Genomic DNA, 21,970 nt, shown 5'->3' on the forward strand with positions numbered 1-21,970 from the left:
AAATGATCACAAGAATGGTGAGCAAAAATCCCAGAACCACGCGGGGGGACCTAGTGAATGGACTGCAGAGAGCTGGGACCAATGTAACAAAGCCTACCATCAGTAACACACTACGCCACCAGGGACTCAGATCCTGCAGTGCCAGACGTGTCCCACTGCTTAAGCCAGTACATGTCCGGACCCGTCTGAAGTTTGCTAGAGAGCATTTGGATGATCCAGAAGAGTATTGGGAGAATGTCCTATGGTCTGATGAAACCAAACTGGAACTGTTTGGTAGAAACACAACTTTTCGTGTTTGGAGGAAAAAGAATACTGAGTTGCATCCATCAAACACCATACCTACTGTAAAGCATGGGGGTGGAAACATCATGCTTTGGGGCTGTTTCTCTGCAAAGGGGCCAGGACGACTGATCCGGGTACATGAAAGAATGAATGGGGCCATGTATCGTGAGATTTTGAGTGCAAACCTCCTTCCATCAGCAAGGGCATTGAAGATGAAACGTGGCTGGGTCTTTCAACATGACAATGATCCAAAGCACACCGCCAGGGCAACGAAGGAGTGGCTTTGTAAGAAGCATTTCAAGGTCCTGGAGTGGCCTAGCCAGTCTCCAGATCTCAACCCTATAGAAAACCTTTGGAGGGAGTTGAAAGTCCGTGTTGCCAAGCGACAGCCCCAAAACATCACTGCTCTAGAGGAGATCTGCATGGAGGAATGGGCCAACATACCAACAACAGTGTGTGCCAACCTTGTGAAGACTTACAGAAAACGTTTGACCTCTGTCATTGCCAACAAAGGAGAGAGAACAAAGTATTGAGATGAAATTTTGTTACTGACCAAATACTTATTTTCCACCATAATTTGCAAATAAATTCTTACAAAATCAGACAATGTGATTTTCTGGATTTGTTTTCTCATTTTGTCTCTCATAGTTGAGGTCTACCTATGATGTAAATTACAGACGCCTCTCATCTTTTTAAGTGGTGGAACTTGCACTATTGGTGACTGACTAAATACTTTTTTGCCCCACTGTATACAGATGAGCTCTTTGGAGCATAGATAGGCAAGTTGAGTGGGAAGCCATCCAACATAAGGCAATAGCCAAATAAACATATTATAGGGGTGCCTAATATGTCTGATAGGGGGTCTACAACCCCAGTCCAAAAACCTTATAACTATAGGGCATTCCTAGATCATATGCCAAAAATCAGAGAACATGAGAGAACAACGCAGACACTCGGGATGTCACAGGTGTCCTATTTTATGCAGACAGGCAGGGGTCAAATAACTTGGATCAACGTATTGTTAGCAGCTGAGGATACATATTCCTGCTGTTCTGAAAATGTTTCATCAGTGAGAGAAGGACTAAGAATGCGCCATTTCACTAAAGCAGATGCATCGAAATGAGACATCTTGACTTGTATGAGATGAGCATATAAACCCGAGAGAAGACCATGTCGCCTTGTAAATAGTACAGAAAGAGGTCAGGAAGAGCTGTTCCATCCATATCTTTTGGCCGCTGTGAGGTGTAAGGTTCAATTTTAGCCTCGAGCTCCCCCAGATAAAGAGACTAGGTAAGGAGTCCACCAGTTTGAAAAACTTATGCGGTACTTTCACGCCTGCATGTTCTAAAATTAATAGACATTTGGGAAAAACCACCATTTTGACTAAATTAATCGGCCCCGCTCAGTGGCGTAACTAGGAATGGCAGGGCCCCGTGGCGAACTTTTGACATGCCCCCCCCCCCCCAACCAACACTGACCCCGAAGACCTCGACCGACCCCCTCCTCCGCACTCTATTATGCCCCATAGTACCCCTGCACTCACTATTATGCCCCATAGTGGCCCCTGCACACAGTATTATATCCCATAGTGGACACCCATAAACAATTATTATACTCTAGGATCGGCAAGTAAATAGGGCCCGTGACGGCTTGTTTAAAAAAAAAACGCAGCGGTAGCGGCTGTCACCGGGCCCCCTAATGGCCTGGGCCCTGTGGCAGCTGCCTCTGCGGTAGTTACGCCCCTGGCCCCGCGACTGATAATAGTAAGGCTCCCCATACCTTAAACCTAACTCTAAAGTGACGGAGGAGTGGGTATACATTTAAACTCAAGAAGTGTCTTTGATCATTGGAAATATGGATTTGCAAGTATTTACAGGTGTCCGTGATCTTAAGACGACCGGTAGGTGTTTAGAAATGGACATGAAGGATGACTTGGACCAATCAATGTGTGAACCAGAGTAGATAGTGAATTTATCTGTTGAGTTTTTTCATTTCATGCTTTTACACTGGGCATTGGTTGGAATGATTCCTCATTACACCTTCAGATCTACACAATCCCTGACAGCTGTGTAACAAGGGTGAGGTGTTACAAGTCCCAGGGCAGAACTAATGTACAGTGACATTAGCAGATTAACAGGATTCAATCTTTCACTGCTTATCTATCACTTATCTGTGGTCAGTACCTGGGTTACAGAAGCACTATACATCACTTGGAGAAGACAGGAGCTACAGAGGGGTCAGAGAGGGGAAACTGTAGGACCCAGGGGGTTGTAAAGACAACAGTAAGTTTAGTCAGGGGTTTGTTAATAAATGATGTGTCCAGTTCTCAGATGAGCAGTAGCCCCCTTGAGCTCGATGGGCCCCAGCATCTGTCTGGTTTTACTGGGTGCTGACGCCCATCCACAATCTATGGACTAACGCAGACAGCCAACAAAAGCTATCATTTATTTTGCCGGCACAGGAATCTTCTGGGGTGGTTTAATATATTTGGAAGATGGCTTGTCTTTTCCTCATAGTCTCTGAAATGTATTTTTATTGTAGTCATTTTGTCTGCTGTGTCTAGGACTGCTGCCTGCTTCCCTGCACTGTGAGTTGTGATGGTCCTGGGGACTCATGTTCCTAAAACATGGAACTGACATTGCCATCAGTAGCAGAAGAGCTTCTCCGAGAAATAAAACGCAACTACCAAGAGACCTCACAAAGTAAGTGAACACGTGACTGTATACTAAGAAGACAATATAATGTCTATACACTGCTGTATCCTGTAAATACGACTCTTAGAAATGTCACTTCTCATGTATAATAGAAATCATAAACCAAAAATAGTCCTCATTAACCCCTCGAGAACACAGGCAAATAAATTATTTTCTCATTATCATGACTTATCAATGCAAGAACTCACAGAGCACAACCAAATAATGCCCTGTCCCTTTGTTTATATCTAATAAGTTCCCCGGTTATTATTGCTTGCTCCATCTACGGGGTTGAATGACCAGGATCAGACTTTTCTCACATCCCAACCATTAGGGCTTTGATTGACAACTACCCTACTGAAGGCATCACACATGTTCAGCTCCATAACTTTAGGATGAAGGACGTGGGTAGATCTGTTTGATAGATGCCACGCCACTGATTCTGGTGCAGTAGTGGGTATTCCTCTAGCCTACACCATCTCCGAGCAATCATTTTCCCTACTGTCAGGTGGGAGGTCACAGATTGTCTTCTTCAATTTGGGGCTGCACTACTGAAGACACCCCAGAGTATAAAAATAGCAGTTTTGGTTTGGACGTGTTCAGGGGGAATCTCATGAAATAACCGGAATGAACAAAATCTCATCGGTCATGAGCTCAACATTGGTAAAGGGCTCTCAATATGCAACTGCGTTCTTGAAAAACAGAAGTCATCTTTATTATATCAAGTAAATGCTGAGGAGGGCGGACTTATCAAGTTATAGGATTGTGAAAATTGATGGCTTGTACTTAGGATAGGCCATGGATAATAATAGATTGTTGGAGTCCGACTCTTGGTCCCTCCGCCAGTATGCTGTTTGAAGGGGCTATGGTGCTCACCTCTTCCTCTCATTGTATTACAGCTCAGCCCCATTTACTTTAAATTGTAATACCAGGCAGAGCCACTATTAAAAGTATGGAGCTGTGTCTAGTAAACAGTGAACTTGAGACAGCATGCGCATGAGCACTGTGGTCCCTACAAACACAGCGGCAACTCGTGATCTGCAGAGGTGCCAAGCAAAGGCGTAGCTAGGGGTTCAGCGTGGGGGCAAACACGTCCAAGTCCCAGCTCAGGAATACCAATATCACTATAAGGTGACCGTATAGTAGTGGCAGATAGCGGCTCTACACAGGTCTCTGAACACCATATAAGTAACTATAGTATACAAACAATGAACAATGAACACCCCCCCCCATACCCACCACTCACCCACCCGAATCCAACTCCCCCCCCCCCCCCACTGCCCAATTTACTAGCTTTGGCAATGCCAAATACCTATTCGGACGTGCCAATAAAGCTTTTTTGATTTGATTTGATTTGATGTTGTGACTTACAGGTGACGTCTCTAACTGTAATCGTTCACATTACTCTTCTCTTCAACACACACTGACTATATAATGAGTGACCAATAGGTGGCTAATAGAGTGTGTCACAATGATGACTACTTCTTGTAAGCTTATCTCCACTTTGACTAATATTCGGAGTGGAGAAGCCTTTATGAGAAAGGCTTGTCTTAGTGAGTAAACCATTTTATAGTATTTTTTAAAGGTGCCCATACATCTTCAATACCTGTGAGCTGAACTCGGCTATATTCTTTCTTTGGGGGAGAAGACTGTAAGAGCGTCCCTCTCTGGTGGAGTGTAGGATTGGCTATGGTTAAAGATAATAACCCGATCCTACTTTACCTTACATCATCGATCAGGGACAAGTTAGGAGACCCTATACAAATAAGATAGGTGATCAGTCACACGAATAATGGCGGGTTCAGCCAAACTCTTTCTTAAGTGTATGGGGCTTGACTTTGGTCCATTCCTCTTTATTGCTGGTAAAATTTAAAGAGGACCTTTCACCCCCTCCACCAACTCCAGCTTTTTGCCTTCTTCAGTAGATGCTGCTCCATTGATTATGGCATAGTTGAAATTTTTTCTGTAGCCCTCACTGTTCCTGAGCCATCAGTTCTGTTAGTTTCAGCACCCAATATGCTAATTAACATCTAGTGGGTGGTCTTGGTCTGAGACCGCCCACCTGACAGTGGAGCGCATAATTGTGGCAAAACTACCAGAAAACATTGCTTAGTAATAGATGGGGCTAGAGAAAAAATTCCAAGTGTTCCAGAATCTGTAGAGAGGCAACTATTGAGGGGTGCAAAGGACTGGAGGTGCGAAAGATTTAAGAGGAAATATTTAGCATTTTTATAGATATTTCAAGTCTCCATCGTTCTTATTTCCCCGATGGCTCTTCCAGGATTGTGGTGTTTTCATTCCTATCATTGCTTCACTCAATCTTGGATGGCCGGCAGCATTTCTGTTTCCTGCCAAAATCAAGATTTGGATGTGAGAAGTTGCCAAACCTTCATCTCGAGTCTCTAAGTTTTTTGTTGTTGTTGTTTGTTTTAGTTTTTTTTTTGACTGTACATGACACAAACGTTACAAGTTCTGTCCTATTCATTGACGTCAGTTTGTTGTAATGTTTAATGGAAACTGAAGTATTTCTGTTTTCCTCCTTATTTTGAGTGGTGGATCGTGTCTGTTTTCTCGTGTGTGAAATAGTTGTTGCTGTGATGTGACGTGTTTTGATCTGGGTACATGTGGATAGGACGCTACGGCCAACAGATGTTCACTTATTTATAGAATGTAATAAAATGTCGCTGCTTTATAGAAATTTATATAAGTGTCACAGTTACCACTTGGTGTAGAAAAGCAATATACAGTCAAGCAGACGGCATTAAAAACCACTGTAAGAAAACATTTAGAGCGTTTCCCATAACCAGTTAGTTCCTTCCTTTTTTATACACCCATACAGACTGACCTAGCTGTGTTTTTTAATCCAAATTTTTTTTTTTTTATAGAAACTTAAAATAAATGTTGAATATCTTCTACCATAGTTGTGCCACCAAGTCTCTGACCACAGGCGTTGCTTTCTGTAAGTGTCAGGTACCCAGTTCCCACCATCCTTGTACCTTTTCCATTGCAGGACAGTTCCCACGCTGCGATATCGTGAGCCTGTCCTGTTCCTATGACAGCTGGGAACCTAATGAAGGTTACCAGGCCTGTGATACGAATATAGTTCCTGGTAATGTTGCTTCTCATGTACAAATATCAGCTTATCCTGAAAAATCAAGTGAAACAACAGGTTTGCTTTAAGATAGACCATCAATTCTAGATTGGCAGATCAGCGGTTTCCCAGAGAGCCCAGCACCTAGTATTATTTATGTTCAGTGCGTTGCACCGCTCTCTTGCCGTAGGTTTAGTATCGACAGCCTCGGTGCTTCAGGGGTGTCCCATACGCTTAAATAGGACACTACTACTAAAAGTAAAATGTGAACAATGCCAGGTGCTGCATGGCCTGGGAAAATGGCTGATCTGCGGGGTCCTGACAGGCACACCCCTAGCAATCTTAAAAGGTGGAGAACTCCTTTAATGTAGTCATCTAGGGATTGTGCCTGTACTATACTGGAGAACTTCAATACATGAGTGTAGGGTACATGAGTTCTGAATAGTTCTCTCTGCTCCTACAAAACTGGTGGGTTTGGCTGGTTTCATCCAATGTGAATGGTCACCGTGCACCCATAGCAGTGCCACCTATAGTGCTAGCCACACTGATTCAATGCCGGACACAGAGTCTTAGACAGGGCCACTGTACCACTAGCCCTCAATGCACTTATGGGATGATATTAAATGTTATAGATCCCTTCTGCCAAAAAGAATTCTTGTTTTTGAGGATAGCAGAACTGCCCTAGTGACTGAGATGCTAAGGAAATATATTGTTTTTTTAATAAAGAATTGGAGGGGGAGGGGGCACAGTGAAACCTGCCTTTTAGTTTGCAAAGTGCAGCTTTGAAATTCCTAAAATAAAAAACTTAAACCAACCATATTTGTCCATGAAAATAGGAGGGGGATTAGAAAAGACACTCAAATAATTGCTGCTCTGATACTCTGTGCTCCTTGCCTTTTTTTTTTTTTTTTTTATAATAACACTGCTAGCTTGTAAATAGGAAGCTATTAATACACAGAATGAGACAATAAATCAATTAACCAGCCAGTAGGAGAATTCAGCTGAGCCCTTCCCTGCTCCATAGAGTTGTATGTGTGAATACAGAGAATGATATAATATGAACAAGGAGTGAGACTGAAGATAAGAATCAGGAGAACATATAAGCACTGAAGGAAACAGATCTCCTTGCCGAGATAGGAATAACTGTTCCCAGGTCTTAACTCTTGAGATGGGACTTCTGGGAACAGCCGAGCAGTCATGTCTGTCAAGTTGGGACTATTTTTTGGGGGTGTCCGGCATCAAAATAAAATGATTAATTATTTTTAAATATATTATGCAATTTTTAATACTGTATAATTAATTGGATGTATACTTTGATACATATTTACTTCTCATAGGAATCAACTCCTGGCTTTTTAATAAATTAGAGGATCTGATGGCCATTTATGTTTTGGAGCAGTGGCGTAACTACCGTGGTAGCAGCAGTAGCAGCTGCCACAGGGCCCGGGACATTAGGGGCCCGGTGGCAGCCGCTACCGCTGCGTTTTTTGGGGTTTTTTTTAATAGGCCGTTACCGGCTGGAGTTACTCCAGCTCCACGCAGGCTTCGGCCTACTTGTGTGACGTCTCAGACGTCACATGATCGGGGCCTGCGTCCTTATGCGTCGCGACGCAGGCTCCCGGTCACATGACGTCCCTGACGTCATTGAAGATGGCCGCCAGCGGGGAGTCGGGAGACAGGTAAGTTACAGTGTTTTTTGTTTTTTTTTATGTTGTTCTTCCCCTGAAAAGACCCCAGAGTATAATAATTGTTAATGGGTGTCCACAACGGGGCATAATAGTGGGTGAAGGGGCCACAATGGGGGATAATACTGTGTGTAGGGGCCACTATGGGGGATAATACTGTGTGCAGGGGCAGTGGCGTAACTTTTCAGACCCCAGAGTATAATAATCGGCGACCCGGGGGAAGAACAACATAAAAAAAAACCACGGTAGTTACGCCACTGTGCAGGGGCCACTATGGTGCATAATAGTGTGTGCAGGGGCCACTATGGGGTATAATACTGTGTGCAGGGGCCACTATGGGGTATAATAATGTGTGCAGGGGCCACTATGGGATATAATAATGTGTGCAGGGGCCACTATGGGGTATAATAATGTGTGCAGGGGCCACTATGGGGTATAATAATGTGTGCAGGGGCCACTATGGGGTATAATAATGTGTGCAGGGGTCACTATGGGGTATAATAATGTGTGCAGGGGCCACTATGGGGTATAATAATGTGTGCAGGGGCCACTATGGGGTATAATACTGTGTGCAGGGGCCACTATATATAATAAATAGAGGAGTCTGAGTGGATGGTTTGGGCTACAGGCTCCACAGCCCTGTAAGCAGCTGCTTAGCATTGTTTCCATAACTCCCATAGAGGTGAATGGGAACTACAAGAACAGCGCAGCACATTTACCTCTATGGTAGGTCTAGAAATGGTAGAGAGCTTCGCTGCTGCTTGTTCCAGTAAGTCACACCCAAGAAATCTGGAATGAAAAGTTATTCCCATCGTGCGTGTGCTAAAATGGGAGTAACCCTTTAATGTTTTTAATAAATAGAGCGCGCATCATAACTGTGACCCATAGTGTGAATGGAACTTCTAAACATCTCATCCACCAATGTAGAGAAACATCTGCCAAAATGTCACTAGTACTGCTGAAATGAAACAGAAGCCGTGGATGTGAATATTTCTGAAAGTTTTTTATAGACCCCAATAGCAAACAAGCTAAAAAGTTCTGCTGCGCATAGACTGAATGTTAACATGACATTCCTTTCCTTTGCAGAATTTCTGGAATTGCTTTTCCCAAGATGAGTTTCAGTATTTCCTGTTTACTGGTTAAATGATTCAGCCAAGGTTTAATAAAGAAAGTTATAGTTGCAATTTTTTTATTATCTCTTTTCGTTTCTATTTGAAAATATCTTGGCGTTGGCTGATATTGTGTCCAATGTAATTCTGTATGACACACATTATTTTATGAGAACACATCATGCGCTCACATGAAGATTTATATATTATTCCAACCATCTGTGAGGTCTGCAAAGTCTTAATAGTACCTGAGTTTTCATGAAAAGTTCAAGTATGTGCAGGGTCTATCTGAGTTTGTAGGCATGTACAATAAGGAGCAGGCTGCCCTCTTCCCCATCCATTGTGATAACTATAGAATTTCAAACAAATACCGGAGAAAAGTCCAAGGATCATTAGGGAACACTGTACTGCAAATACAGGGCAAATACATGCAACTGAGCAGATAAAACACAAGCAAAAAAAAAAAAAAACACAAAACAATCTATGAGCATGGTTAGGAAAGCTGCCTTCTGTCTGTGAATAAAATCCTAGCTGTAATTACACAAGAAGCCAGAAGTATAAACAAGTAAATGCAAGAATTTTCCTAAATTGTGAGATTTGCAGAATCCTCAGTCTTTTGCACACGGCAACCATTTGCAGACATGTCTGTGCAGGCTGTGAAGAGAATCAACCCCTCCCCTCTCCATTCACTGTGTGAAGAGAGAAAGGAACCATCCTCTGCACTCAGTGAGATAAGCAAGAAGGTAATGGAATGTTTTTAGGGACGGACTTGCTTAGTAACAAAAGAGTGAACATAAAATTAGAAGGGAGACCCCTAATAGCACAAACTTTTTCAGGTAGAAAGCATCCACAATTTAATAAAAGTACAGTAAAGTTTGGTCTGGAATAACATTCTCTATGAAATGAGCCTAAGATGTATGAAAACATAATTTTTAAAGGGGCTCTATCATTGGGAAAAGTCATTTATAGATAATCACATCCTTGCATAGCCTTTAGAAATGCTATTCCACCCCTACCTTTTGTATGTAAATTGCCTCAGTAGATTTTGAATAAGTCAGTTTTTATTCCTATGCTAATTAGGTTTCTCTGTGCACTCCGGAAATTGTCTCTGTGCACAGTCTGCTCTATGTGTATGTATAGCAGAGATGAGTCATCAGCACAGCAGCCTCTGCTATACATACACAGAGAATAGCAGAGAGGAGTAAACGGTGAGACCTCCAGTGCACGCTGGAGGATAATTAGCATGTGAATAACAATGGGCTTATTCAAAATCTACTGAGGCAATTTACATACAAAAGATAGGTGTGAAGTAACCTTTCTAAAGTCTATGCAAGGATGTGCTTAGCTAAAAATGATGTTTTCCAATGATAGAGCCCCTTTAATACTGGGTCTTTCTTGAAGGACGGGAGTCTCTGTACATTTGCTTCCTTTGGAGTTTTTATGCATCTAGGGGTTTCGGGAAGGTTTTTACCCTGGATCATATGATTCAAGCCAGCAACATGGGATTAGAATCAACTTTGAACCCTTAGGGTGCATGCACACTACGTAACGCCGGGCGTGTATGAGAGCCGTACACGCCGGCGTTACAGCAGGGCTGCCGAGCACTTCCCATTCACTTCAATGGGAGCGCTCGTAACAGCGGCGTTTACGAGCGCTCCCATTGAAGTGAATGGGAAGTGTTCGGCAGCCCTGCTGTAACGCCGGCGTGTACGGCTCTCATACACGCCCGGCGTTACGTAGTGTGCATGCACCCTTAGGCATGGACAACCCCTTTAAAAATGGGTTAAACATATGGAAAGTAAATAAAATATATATATATATATATATATATATATATATATATATATATATATATATATATATATAGTTGTCGGCTCACTGCATGAGGGGAATCCCAGGTAAATGTGTATATCCAGCGCTTTGTTATCACTTTATTAATAATCTGTTAAAGTATAGGTCCATCAAGTAAGATCCATATATAACATGTCAACATGAAAATCTTTGTGTTCAGACACAAAAAACATTCTATATTTTTTCGTCTTCGTCAGCAGCGTCCTCTTCATCCTCTTCTTCCGGTGGTGGCTTGTAACTTCTAGGCCTCATGACTTGGGCAGAGTAGACTGCGCATGCCCACAGGCCACAAGAAAATGGCCGCTTCCAATACTGTGCAAGCGGCCCTTTTCTCGTGGCCTGAGGGCATGCGCAGTCTGCTCTGCACAAGGCCTGAGGCCTAGAAGTTACCACATAACCACTGTGGTCAAATGCTGGGTGGCCATAGTGGTCGGATGCCATATTACTGCCATGGCCCCCTCACGTGTTCATAATGCCAGTAATAGGGCACATGACCGTTAACTGTGTGACACATACATGTAAACAGTAACTGTCATGACCTAGCCATGGTCAAACTTGACAAAATATACATTTATGTGTAATAGTGTTACATCAAAACTACCTTTAAATCCAAGATAGCCTGTTGCTCTAAAGAGGTGAGCAGCAACATTGTCATTGCTCCTAAGAGCTAATTTGCATATTGAAAAAAATGGAGGAGGCAATGGAGGCAGCAATTCACAAGGGGAAACCTTGTTTGATCAGGTGACCCTAATGCATCTATCTGCGGGGTCACTGGATATTCTGGGTTCTGGTGACAGTCTCCCTTTAACTCTCTAGTCCATCTTTAGTCTCACACATTTCTTCTGTCCTGTAACCATAGACTATATGATATCTGGCTATAATACTTTACTGTATGTTGCCACGTAATAACGATAATGGAGATATACTGTGACTGTGTCTGCGGGTTTTGTAGTCACGCTGTCATATCAGTGCTACAAACCACAAAGAGGAACACACATTTAGTAAGCGTGCGAGAGGATTTCCTCCAAAGCAAAAGTTTTCACCATGATTTGTCCAGATAATGAAGTTCTGTTTAACCCTGTTCTCACTTATATGGACAAGTATAGGGACACCTACACATTACACCTACAGGAGCTTTTCTATACTCTTAGGAATTAATATGGAGCCCCCCTACTTGTAGCTAAAAGTTTCCACTCATATGGGAAGGCTTTGTATAGGATGTTGGATGTGTGTAGGGGAATTTTTCCCCATTCATTCATAAGAGTATTTGTAAGGTGTCAGATATTGACAAGTGGGACTTGCTCACAATATCAACTCTGATTTATCCCAATAGTGTTGGAAGGGGTTGAGGTCAGGGATCTGTGGGGGCCAGTCAACTTTTTCCACACCAAACACCCCCAACCATGCCTGTGTTCACCTGGCTTTGTGCATTTGGACACAGTCACGTTGGAAGAGAAAGGGGCCTTCCCCAAACTGCTCCCACAAAGCTAAAGGCATACAAAGGTCTAAAATGCCTTGTTATGCTAAACATTAACATTTTTCCTCACTGGTCAATCCCCCCCCCAAAAACAGCTCAATAAAATACCAGGCCTGCTAAGCTGCATCCCGTCGTATTTATGTTGTTCACAGTATAATGCCCCCTTAGTGGTCCCCAAAAGATATAATGCTCCCTTAGGTATCCTAAAGAGTATAATGCTCTTTTCACTAACCCCAGAGTATAATACACACAGCATGATTATACTTTATTGGCCACCACACAGTATAATGCCCGCTTATTGACCTCACAGTACCCTTTACTAGCCCCATACAGAATAATGCTTCCTTAGGTATCCTAAAGAGTATAATGCTCTTTTCACTTCTCCCAGAGTATAATGCACACAGCATGATTACACTTTATTGGCCACCACACAGTATAATGCCCGCTCATTGACCTCACATAATATAGTACTTTACTAGCCCCATACAGAATAATGCTTCCCTTAGTAGATTGTGGCCCCACACAGTATAATTCCATTGTTTCAGCATGTGGTTGTAATGTGCTGTGTTGAATGGAGTCAAATGGGTGGCAGGTCTGAGCAAGATGAAGGAAGACGAATATAGTATCGGAATAATTCAAAAGGGAACAATCAATATAAAGAAAAGCAAGTATTTTGTCATTGGGATTACCACATAACGCGTCTTTCTCTGGGGTCCCTTGGCTGTGTTATAGCATACCCCACCTCTGCTTGTATGCAGCTTCTCGGACATGCCATGTTGCTCTGGGGCAGTTTTTGTGCTGATGCTAATACCGGAGGCGGGTTAGCAATCTGCAGTTACTGAGTCAGTAGAGCGTTGGATGACCCCTGCTCTGTAACTTCATGTGGTGTCCAAAGGATTTCACAAAAAGGAGCCTAAACGTGTTTAAAAAAAGTATATTACAATATGCAGTATATCAATGTTGTAAATGCTATCAGAAAATCATAAGTTGTTGCTGTAATGTATAGCATGGGAGCAGCAGGTGTCCCGAAAATACCTGTAGGGCTTTCAAGTAATATTGCAAGAACAGTGTAATACCAATAATAATAATAAGTTATCATACAAAAAGTAAAGCCTGGAGGGCCTTGGATGACTCTTTAGTGGATATTCGGTGTAAAATATTGTAATATTAGAGAATCCTTCCCCTTCGTGATTATTCTCATTCTGTTACAAGTGTCATCCACTTCATTCCCAAATTCGTAATGGAAAAATTATGTTTCCGCTTACCAAAGCATATATTTACCCACTCACGTATCCCGTTCAGCTTCGAGTATCTCATCATCTCTCGGCTTGGCGCTGCGCCAGGGCATTTCAGGAACATTAGCACAGATATGATTTTTGTGTATCTATTCCATAGCTGATGGTTTATGTCGTAGTTATTTGCTTTCCATCTAAGTCAATGTACGCTTTGTTCTTCCCCTATGGAAATCACTTTGGCTCTACAGGTCCGCACTATATTCCATTGCCTTAGTTTCATTTTTCAAGACGATAGATTTATTTCCTTACACAAACATAGTGATATCTTAAGACCGGCTTTCTCTGTTCGTGTTCAATAGATTGTTATGTCTGCAGGGGAGTGTAGCACAGCATGGTGGGACAATGGCAGGAAAGTTACCTGTGACTATCATTGTACTGTAGAACATCCCTGGAGTTAGAAGGGAAATCCCATCCATACATGACTATTCTCAGTATTCTCCTCTGTTTCAGGAATTCACGTACTTGTAGCAAGAAAACCCCTGGGACTTAATACAATGAATGATCCAAGTTGTGTACTTTAAGATCTGCACAAGTTCCATTTTTAATTCTGCTTTAAAGGGGTTTTCTAGGCTAAAATAACTGATGAATAACCAGATGAATGAGTATCCAACACCTAACACTCCTATGGATTACCTGTTCTCAGCAGATGAAGCACATAAAATGGAGCAGGAAGCTGACAGCTCCGTTCTCTGTGTAGTGGCTGAACTGTGTAATTGCAGCTTAGCTCCCATTTAAGTAAATGGGAGTGCTATACCCTGGTCTGGCCACTACACAGAGAATGGAGTTGTCTGCTTCCCGCTGTATTCTCTGTGTATCACCTTCCGCGAACAGCAGATTCGTGGGGGTGTTGGATTTTGATTCTGAGGATAGTTCATAACTATTAGATTGGTATCTGAGAGCTATGACCTATCCTTAAAATCAGAATTTATTGCCCAGAAAACCCCTTTAATTTTGGATATATTCAAGTGTATATGAGGAGGTTACATATGTAGCAATTCCCTAACTTAAAGAGGACCTTTCATCAAATCGGACACATGCAGTTCTATATACTGCTGGAAAGCTGACAGTGCACTGAATTCAGCACACTGTCGGTTTTCCCGATCCGTGCCCGGTGTAAAGCGCTATCGGTCCCGGGACCGTAGCGCTTTAGTGTCAGAAGGGCGTTTCTGACTGTTAGCCAGGAACGTCCTTCTGCCTCGCGGCGCCTATCGCGCAGTACTGTGGAGCGGGGAGGAACTCCCCCCCCCCCCCTCCTGATAATACTCGTCTATGGACGAGCTGTGTGAGCAGAGGGAGGGGGCGTTCCTCCCCGCTCACACTGTACAGCGCGATAGGCGCCGCGAGGCAGAAGGACGTTCCTGGCTAACAGTCAGAAACGGCCTTCTGACACTAAAGCGCTACGGTCCCGGGACCGATAGCGCTTTACACCGGGCACAGATTGGGAAAGCCGACAGTGCGCTGAATTCAGCGCACTGTCAGCTTTCCAGCAGTATATAAAACTGCATGGGCCCGATTTGATGAAAGGTCCTCTTTAAAGATTAGTACAGTAATGACACTGATTGATACTGCTGCTCGTGAGCGTCTTCTGGTCTCCGCGGCAAAATCATTTTTTTTTAACCGGACACAAAGTCCTGCATGTCCGACTTTGTGTCCAGTTAAAAAAAAACGGTTTCGAAGAGGCAGAAGACGCCCACGGGCAGTCACTTTGCAAACCCATTTAAGTGAATGGGTTTGAAAACTGACCGCTGAGTTTCCATCTCCTGTTCAGTTTCTCTCGGCATAAGACGGAAACCTGAAAGCGGAGACCGGGCACAGGTGTGAACCCGCCCTCAGAGAGATCAACAGATCTGTTTATTTGCTGGATGCAGCAAAAAACGAATGCAAACAGATCAGGTTTTTTTGTTGATTCCGGCAAATTGATTCCTTGTATGAAACAAAAACTGTGCTGTGAAAACAGCCTAATGGTAAAAAGAGAGATTTCTTAGGCTCTGTATCCCCCTTCTGCTTAATGCTAAATGTATTACAGCTTGGAAAATGTACGTTTCTGATGAGAAACGTTACACTATGTAGAAGGACAAAACTGAAATCCATCCACTGCTGGCAGAACAGAACACAATGGGAGAATATATCATGAAGGAAATTTTTAAAGTCGGATTAGCTGAACTCTGTGTTGCCATAATTTGGGCCAAATTTATCAAATCTTGCACAATGGCTAATAAACTTGACATATCTTATAAATACCTATAAACCTGAGATGTTATTTTACATTCTACTGGAGCGAGATTGTAACAATTTATGTGACTTTTTTTTTTAGCCCTTTGCTGCTCTGAGCCATATTATTATATAGTGCAGAGCGTATAGTTAAAGAGGACCTTTCACCAACTCCAACAAGTCCAGCTCTTTGCAATAAGTTATTATATGCTGCTCCACCGATTCTGGCACAGTTAGAATTTTTTTCTCAAGCCCCCACCGTTCCTGAGCAATCAATGCTGTAAATTTTGGTATCTGATATGCGATCTAAGCTCTGTACTCTCAGGTGGGCAATGATGGAGAAGATGGCAATTATGAAAAAATATGTCCATAGGTGTGTGACTGTGCCTCGCACTATTAACTTGAATCTGTCGGGTACAGACAGAATCCTAAGAATAGGTCATCAATGATGACTAAAAAGTAAGTTAAAACTTTTAGAATCCTAAATATTAAACGACGTTTAATATCCCGCACTTTATATGCTGTAATGTGAAAAATAATCTCCGTGGTCCTTTTTAGTCACCTCATCTCTCAAAGCAATGGAATAAAAAATTATCAAAACTCATATGTACCCTAAAATGGTGTCAATAAAAACTACAGGTCACCCCTACACAACTATAGAAATATTTTTTATTTTTTATTTTTTTAAAGTGCATGTGACAGTTTGGTGAAGAAAAGCAAATTTATTTTATTTTAATTTTTTTTAAAAGTAGTAGAGAATATAAGAAAAACTATATAAATTTGGTAGCACCATAAGTGTTTCTTATCATTGCGCACATTCCCTGGGCCTCCGCTTATTATTCTATGGAGTCTTTACTCTGTGTGTAATGTGGGAAAATAAGGTAGCAGTTTGCAGTTCTACCTGCATTGTTTCCAGAGATATCACTGGTTAGACACACAGCTGGGACTGGGAGCAGCTACAGATACAGATAAATAGCCCAATCCTGACTATATTTTCAACTGTTGATATCTTTGGAAATAATACAGGTTGAAGTACTTCTACAAAGTTGTCATTATTATTATTATTATTATTATCATTATTATTTTTTTGCAACCTTGTGTCATGTGAAAGATGAGAATCTTCTCTTAAATATGGCACTAGAGTGCATGTTTCTATGTTTTATAATGTCTGAAGTCCCTACCCTGTACACAGTGAGAAACAGGGGACAGCTCTCAATAAAGAAGCAAGGGAAAGAATAAAGGTATGCAGGATTTCACATAAAGGAGCCAAAATGTGTTAATAAAGTTTGTTACAAGTTTTAATAATGACAAATGCTGTCGGAAAATCAGAAGTTGACTGAAAATGTATAAGCCATAAAGATGTATGTAAATATGTGTGTATGTATGGTGTTGTCTTCATTTTTTCATATATATATATCTTTTTCTCATTTCAGTTTCTGATGAACATCTACTTGGGTGAGCATTTTACCTAATCTGTTTTATAAAAATAATTCCCATCTCAGCCTTGACTAATAAAGATATTTAGATCACTGACATAAATATTCATTTGCTTTGTTATATCAGAAAAAACCTACCGTATATACTCGAGTATAAGCCGACCCAAATATAAGCCGACACCCCCTAATTTTACCACAAAAAAACTGAGAAAACTTATTGACTCGAGTATAAGCCTAGGGGAGAAATGCAGCAGCTACTGGAAAATTTTAAAAATTAAAATGGTCGGAGTTTTTGGGTGCAGTAGTTACTGGCTACTGGGAAAGGGGAGGGGGTGTTTTGGTTGTCTGTCTGCCCCTTCCCTGAGCTTGAGAACTGGGGTTTTTTCTTCCCCCCACTTGGAATTCAGTCTGGCTGAATATAGGGAAACTGCAGTGCTCCTATTAACCCCTTCCCGACAGAACAGGAGCACTGCAGATCCCCTATATTCAGTAGACCGGGCACATTCAGACACAGGGATACCTAATGTGTTTGTGTTTCACAGTCATTTTCTACTTTTGTATGTATTGTAGGGAAAGAAATGATTTAGAACTTTTATTTATTTATTTATTTTAATCTTCTTTTTTTTCTTTTGCACTATTTTATGGGAGATTCTATACATTAATATTGTGGCTGGTCATAGACCCCCCCCTCCTAAAAAAAAAAAAATTATAATAATTTTTTTTTTTTTGCTGACTCGAGTATAAGCCGAGAGGGGCTTTTTCAGCACAAAAACTGGGCTGAAAAATTTGGCTTATACTCGAGTATATATGGTAATTTATCACTAGGATTTATTAAAAAATAGTTCTTATGCCTAGAGATCTGTATCCCCCACTCATTATGGCACCTTTGGTGTTTTTTTTCTTCCCTTTCAGAATATTACACTAAATTCGCCTAAATCACATATATAAACATGGGTTTGGGAATGATTCCTGCTATTGTACAGGCCAGCAGTAAGAATTGGAGCCCTACAAGTGGTTTCTTCTCACCAGCAGTGAACAAATTAAGGCTGGATTCACATCTGCGTTGGAGTCTTCGTAGGAAACGTTAGCGCTAGTGGAGGACCCTACACAAACTCCAGTTATTTACATCTTTCAATAGATGCCGCTCCACTGATTCTGGCAAAATTGGAATTTGTTTCTCTAGCCCCCACCATTCCTGAGTAATTAGTGCTGTTTGTTTCAGCATCCAGTATGCTTAGTCCCTTTACTGTCAGATGGGTGATCTCGAGCAACCCACTTTACAGAATTGAGCATAATTGGCATATTAGGTACTGAAACTCACTGCACTGATTTCTCAGGATCAGTGCAGGCTAGAGAAAAAATTCCAATTTTGCCAGAATAGGTGGGGCAGCATCTATTGAAGTGTGCAAAGAACTGCAGTTGGTGATGGTGGTAAAATGTCCTCTATAAAGAGTTCACCAGTAAATATCAGATGTTTCTATAAAAGCCAAGTGTCCACAAGTGGCCTCTAGTACAGCTTTGAGGTGTAAACAGTAATCCTGACTGGTCGTGTAGGAATACTGGACCTCACCAGCCCCATATTGCTGCATTACAAGGCCAATGCACTGCTAATTCTCATGCTGTGACAGCCCGGTGGACCTGTAATACTGACTGTATTGGTTGTCAAACTGATTTCCGAGAAAAAAGCTGCGGAGACACTTTAATATGTCAGAAGAGGTCAATGCAAGGGCTTAGCTGTATGGCTTAATTATATATTATATTGTATAGTATATTTGTTAGAGTATGCCCTAAGATATCAGTATTTTGTATTTTCACATTGGAATAGCTTTTGTTACTCGGCCTTCTAATGTTCAGCCTGTAAATTTCTCTCATTGTTATTTGACAAAAAGAAAGTATGACGGAATTACTTAAATGTCTCTATTAACGATTTGTAGTACCGCACCAGCAGACACACAAGGTTTGTATGTAGTCTGTAACCATGGAGGCACATTGGGCTGCATATATGCTGTAGTATACAGCTGTCATCCTTTTTAATCACTTCTGCAAAGTTGCCATTATTTTTTTTTACACCTGCCATCAAATTAAAGACGTTGTCCGGGTTAAGATTTTTATAATCTTCCTCAAGTTAGATGGGGCCCCTGGACCAATGAGCTGTACGGAGCTGCCTCTGGTGCCTATCCTATACACAATACAGGACCGGAAGTAGAGATCCAGCTGTTGGCCCTTCAGGCCTATCCTGAGGAAGTCCAGACAACTCCTTTAAAATAGTGTAAGCCGATGGCTGGTCAGATCATGGAGGGGGTGTACATCTTACCCAGACTACTCAGGTGGGTGAGATGAGAAAACTCCAGAAAGAATGGTTCTCAGCAGATACTTTAGTCTGCTGAGGGTTATTTCAAAGTTCTGTTTATTGGGCTGGATTTTTAGGAATGACAGGTAGGTTGGTAATGGGACCTGTCATTCCACCCCTCTCCAGTCCACACTTTGGGGATGTTCCTGCAGCGACTCAGCTGTAGAGAGTCTCCTCGTCAAGGAGGCTTAAGAAGCCAGCTCCAGCAGCAGACTGTGGCAGAGTTTGGCCGGAGAGCCAACAGAGAGATCATATTTTTGGAGCTGTGTCCTGAGTGATTCTACTGGCTTTTTGGATTTCTGTTATTCTAGGTGAGGTAACCTATTCAATTTTAATTAGAGCCTAGCCGGGCAGGGATTTATTTTTGTATTGTTTCCTTTTGTTGCTGCACTACCTTTTGTGAGTGAAAATAAACTCTACCTTTGTTTTGGACTAAAAAATCTGGACTTTTGTGTCTATGCCACCCCACCTAGCAACCCCAGACCCTGACAATAGACATTAGCCATAGCTTTTGAAGATTGTCTGTGAGGGCCAAAATACCTCCCAGTTCAATGATAGTGCCAAGTAAAGGGCAGGACCTTGTTGCCAGTTTGTTTGCCTTTCTGTTTACCACTTTACTAACCACTATATAGCAAGATCACCCTATAATACCTTCCATTTTGGAGATGCTGTGACCCAGCCTTTTATCCATCACATTTTAAGCTTTGCTGAAGACGCCCTGATACATATAATTGCTTATTTTATTTGGTTTGATCACGTTAACCTCCACAGTTGACTGTTCACTTGCTAGCTTGAAAATCTCCTCCTTGACAGGTTGCCATTGTCTCAAGATGATCAGTGTTATTGGCTTCATTTGTTGTAATCTTATGGCTGATCGGTGTATACATTGCTATGAACTTATAAACAAAAATGTTATGTCTAGGTTCTGAATCTATTTTTCAAAAAACAGGATAACAATCAATATTGCTAGGTTCACACCTGCGTTCTTCTTTCCGTTCTGTGCTTTCCGTCTTCTGCATGCCAGAAGACTGGAAGCACAGACCGGGTCCGGCCGTGAGCGGCGGTGAGCGTTTTATGGTCTCCGCCGCAAAACCAGATTTTTTTAATCCGGACACAGAGTACTGCATGTCCGACTCTGTGTCCGGATTAAGAAACCCGGTTTTGCGGCGGAGAGCGCAAAACGCTCACCGGCGCTCATGGCCGGACAGCTTTCTCACCCATTCAAATGAATGGGTGAGAAAGACTCCTGCAGGTTTCCGTCTCCTGCCCTGTTTTATGCAGGAAATGGAAACCTGCAGAACGGAGACCAGGCGCAGATGTGAACGAGCCCTATGGGTGACTTTACTCCTCCCGCAGAGTCACCATCCTTTCCAAAGATTCAGATTATTAAAGGGGTTTTCCAGACTTTATAGTTTATGATCTATTCTTATGATCAACCGTTTAAAGGGGCAGCCCCTCAGTACTTACCAAGCACAGCGCCATACATTTGTATAGCGGCTATGCTTGGTATTGCAGCTCAGCCCATTCACTTGAATGGGACTGAGATGTGATCATCTCATGTGACCATTTAATGTGATATCACTTATCCTGTGACATGGAGGCAATGCTCAGCAAACAGCTGATCTGCAGGGGTGCTGGACCCCCATTGCTCTTTAACTGATTACCTCTCCTACGGATAGGTCACCAATTAAAAAGTCCTGCAAAACCCCTTTAGGCTAAGTTCACACATTGCTGGAATGTGTTCAGTATCACAGCTCAAACCATTCACTTGAGTAGAACTGCGCTGTGATCAGGCCATGTGACCAACAAACATGACATCACATTGCACCGCAGCTGATTCATAGAGGTCCTTGGGTTCGCACCCCAAGGTGACCTATCCTAATAATAAGTGACCAGGGAATTCCCTTCAAATACTGTGCCATTCACTATATAACCAGACACATCTACTGTTTAGGATTCTTGAAGACTTTTAACCCAGCCTTCCTAGAAATAGATGAAAACCATATAAATAGTCTACAAATGGAAATACCGTTTACTTTGTATTTTGGTGTTTTTTATACAGCAAAGGCTTAAAACTGCATAAAAATGTGGTCTTCTAGAGAGGTGGTCCTCTCAAAGAATATGGCTAGTATGGAAACCTCAAAACGCATCACAGAAAATGTCTGAGTTACGCTAGGTTGACACTAGTGCTGGCCCTAGTGTTAGGGGACCAGAACAATGGAGAGGCAAACCACTGACGCTAGGTTCACACCTGCATTCGGCACCCCGTTCTTACAGAAACCACAGACCGGCTCCGGCCGTGAGCGGTGGTGAGCATTTTATGCTCTCCACCGCAAAACCGTTTTTTTAAAATCCGGACACAGAGTACTGCATGTCCGACTCTGTGTCCGGATTAAAAAATCCGGTTTCACGGCGGAGAGCATAAAATGCTCACCACCGCTCACGGCCGGACATCTTTCTCACCCATTCAAATGAATGGGTGAGAGAGAC

At 42.2% G+C, this 21,970-nt stretch overlaps 1 protein-coding gene across 3 annotated transcripts in view; it reads left to right on the plus strand.

Moving 5' to 3' along the window:
- ZSWIM7 (zinc finger SWIM-type containing 7) overlaps positions 1 to 21,970 on the plus strand; it is a 96,101-nt gene that overhangs the window by 2,966 nt on the left and 71,165 nt on the right. For all 3 annotated transcript variants that reach the window (XM_075263800.1, XM_075263799.1, XM_075263798.1), the window contains exons 2-3: positions 2,846 to 2,984; positions 17,128 to 17,149. In XM_075263800.1, the coding sequence (XP_075119901.1) occupies positions 2,909 to 2,984; positions 17,128 to 17,149 (98 nt within the window). In that variant the 5' untranslated portion in view covers positions 2,846 to 2,908. The remainder of the gene's footprint in view (positions 1 to 2,845; positions 2,985 to 17,127; positions 17,150 to 21,970) is intronic.

The sequence above is a fragment of the Leptodactylus fuscus genome, chromosome 2 (genome assembly GCF_031893055.1).
Source record: "Leptodactylus fuscus isolate aLepFus1 chromosome 2, aLepFus1.hap2, whole genome shotgun sequence".
Taxonomy (NCBI): Eukaryota; Metazoa; Chordata; class Amphibia; order Anura; family Leptodactylidae; genus Leptodactylus; species Leptodactylus fuscus.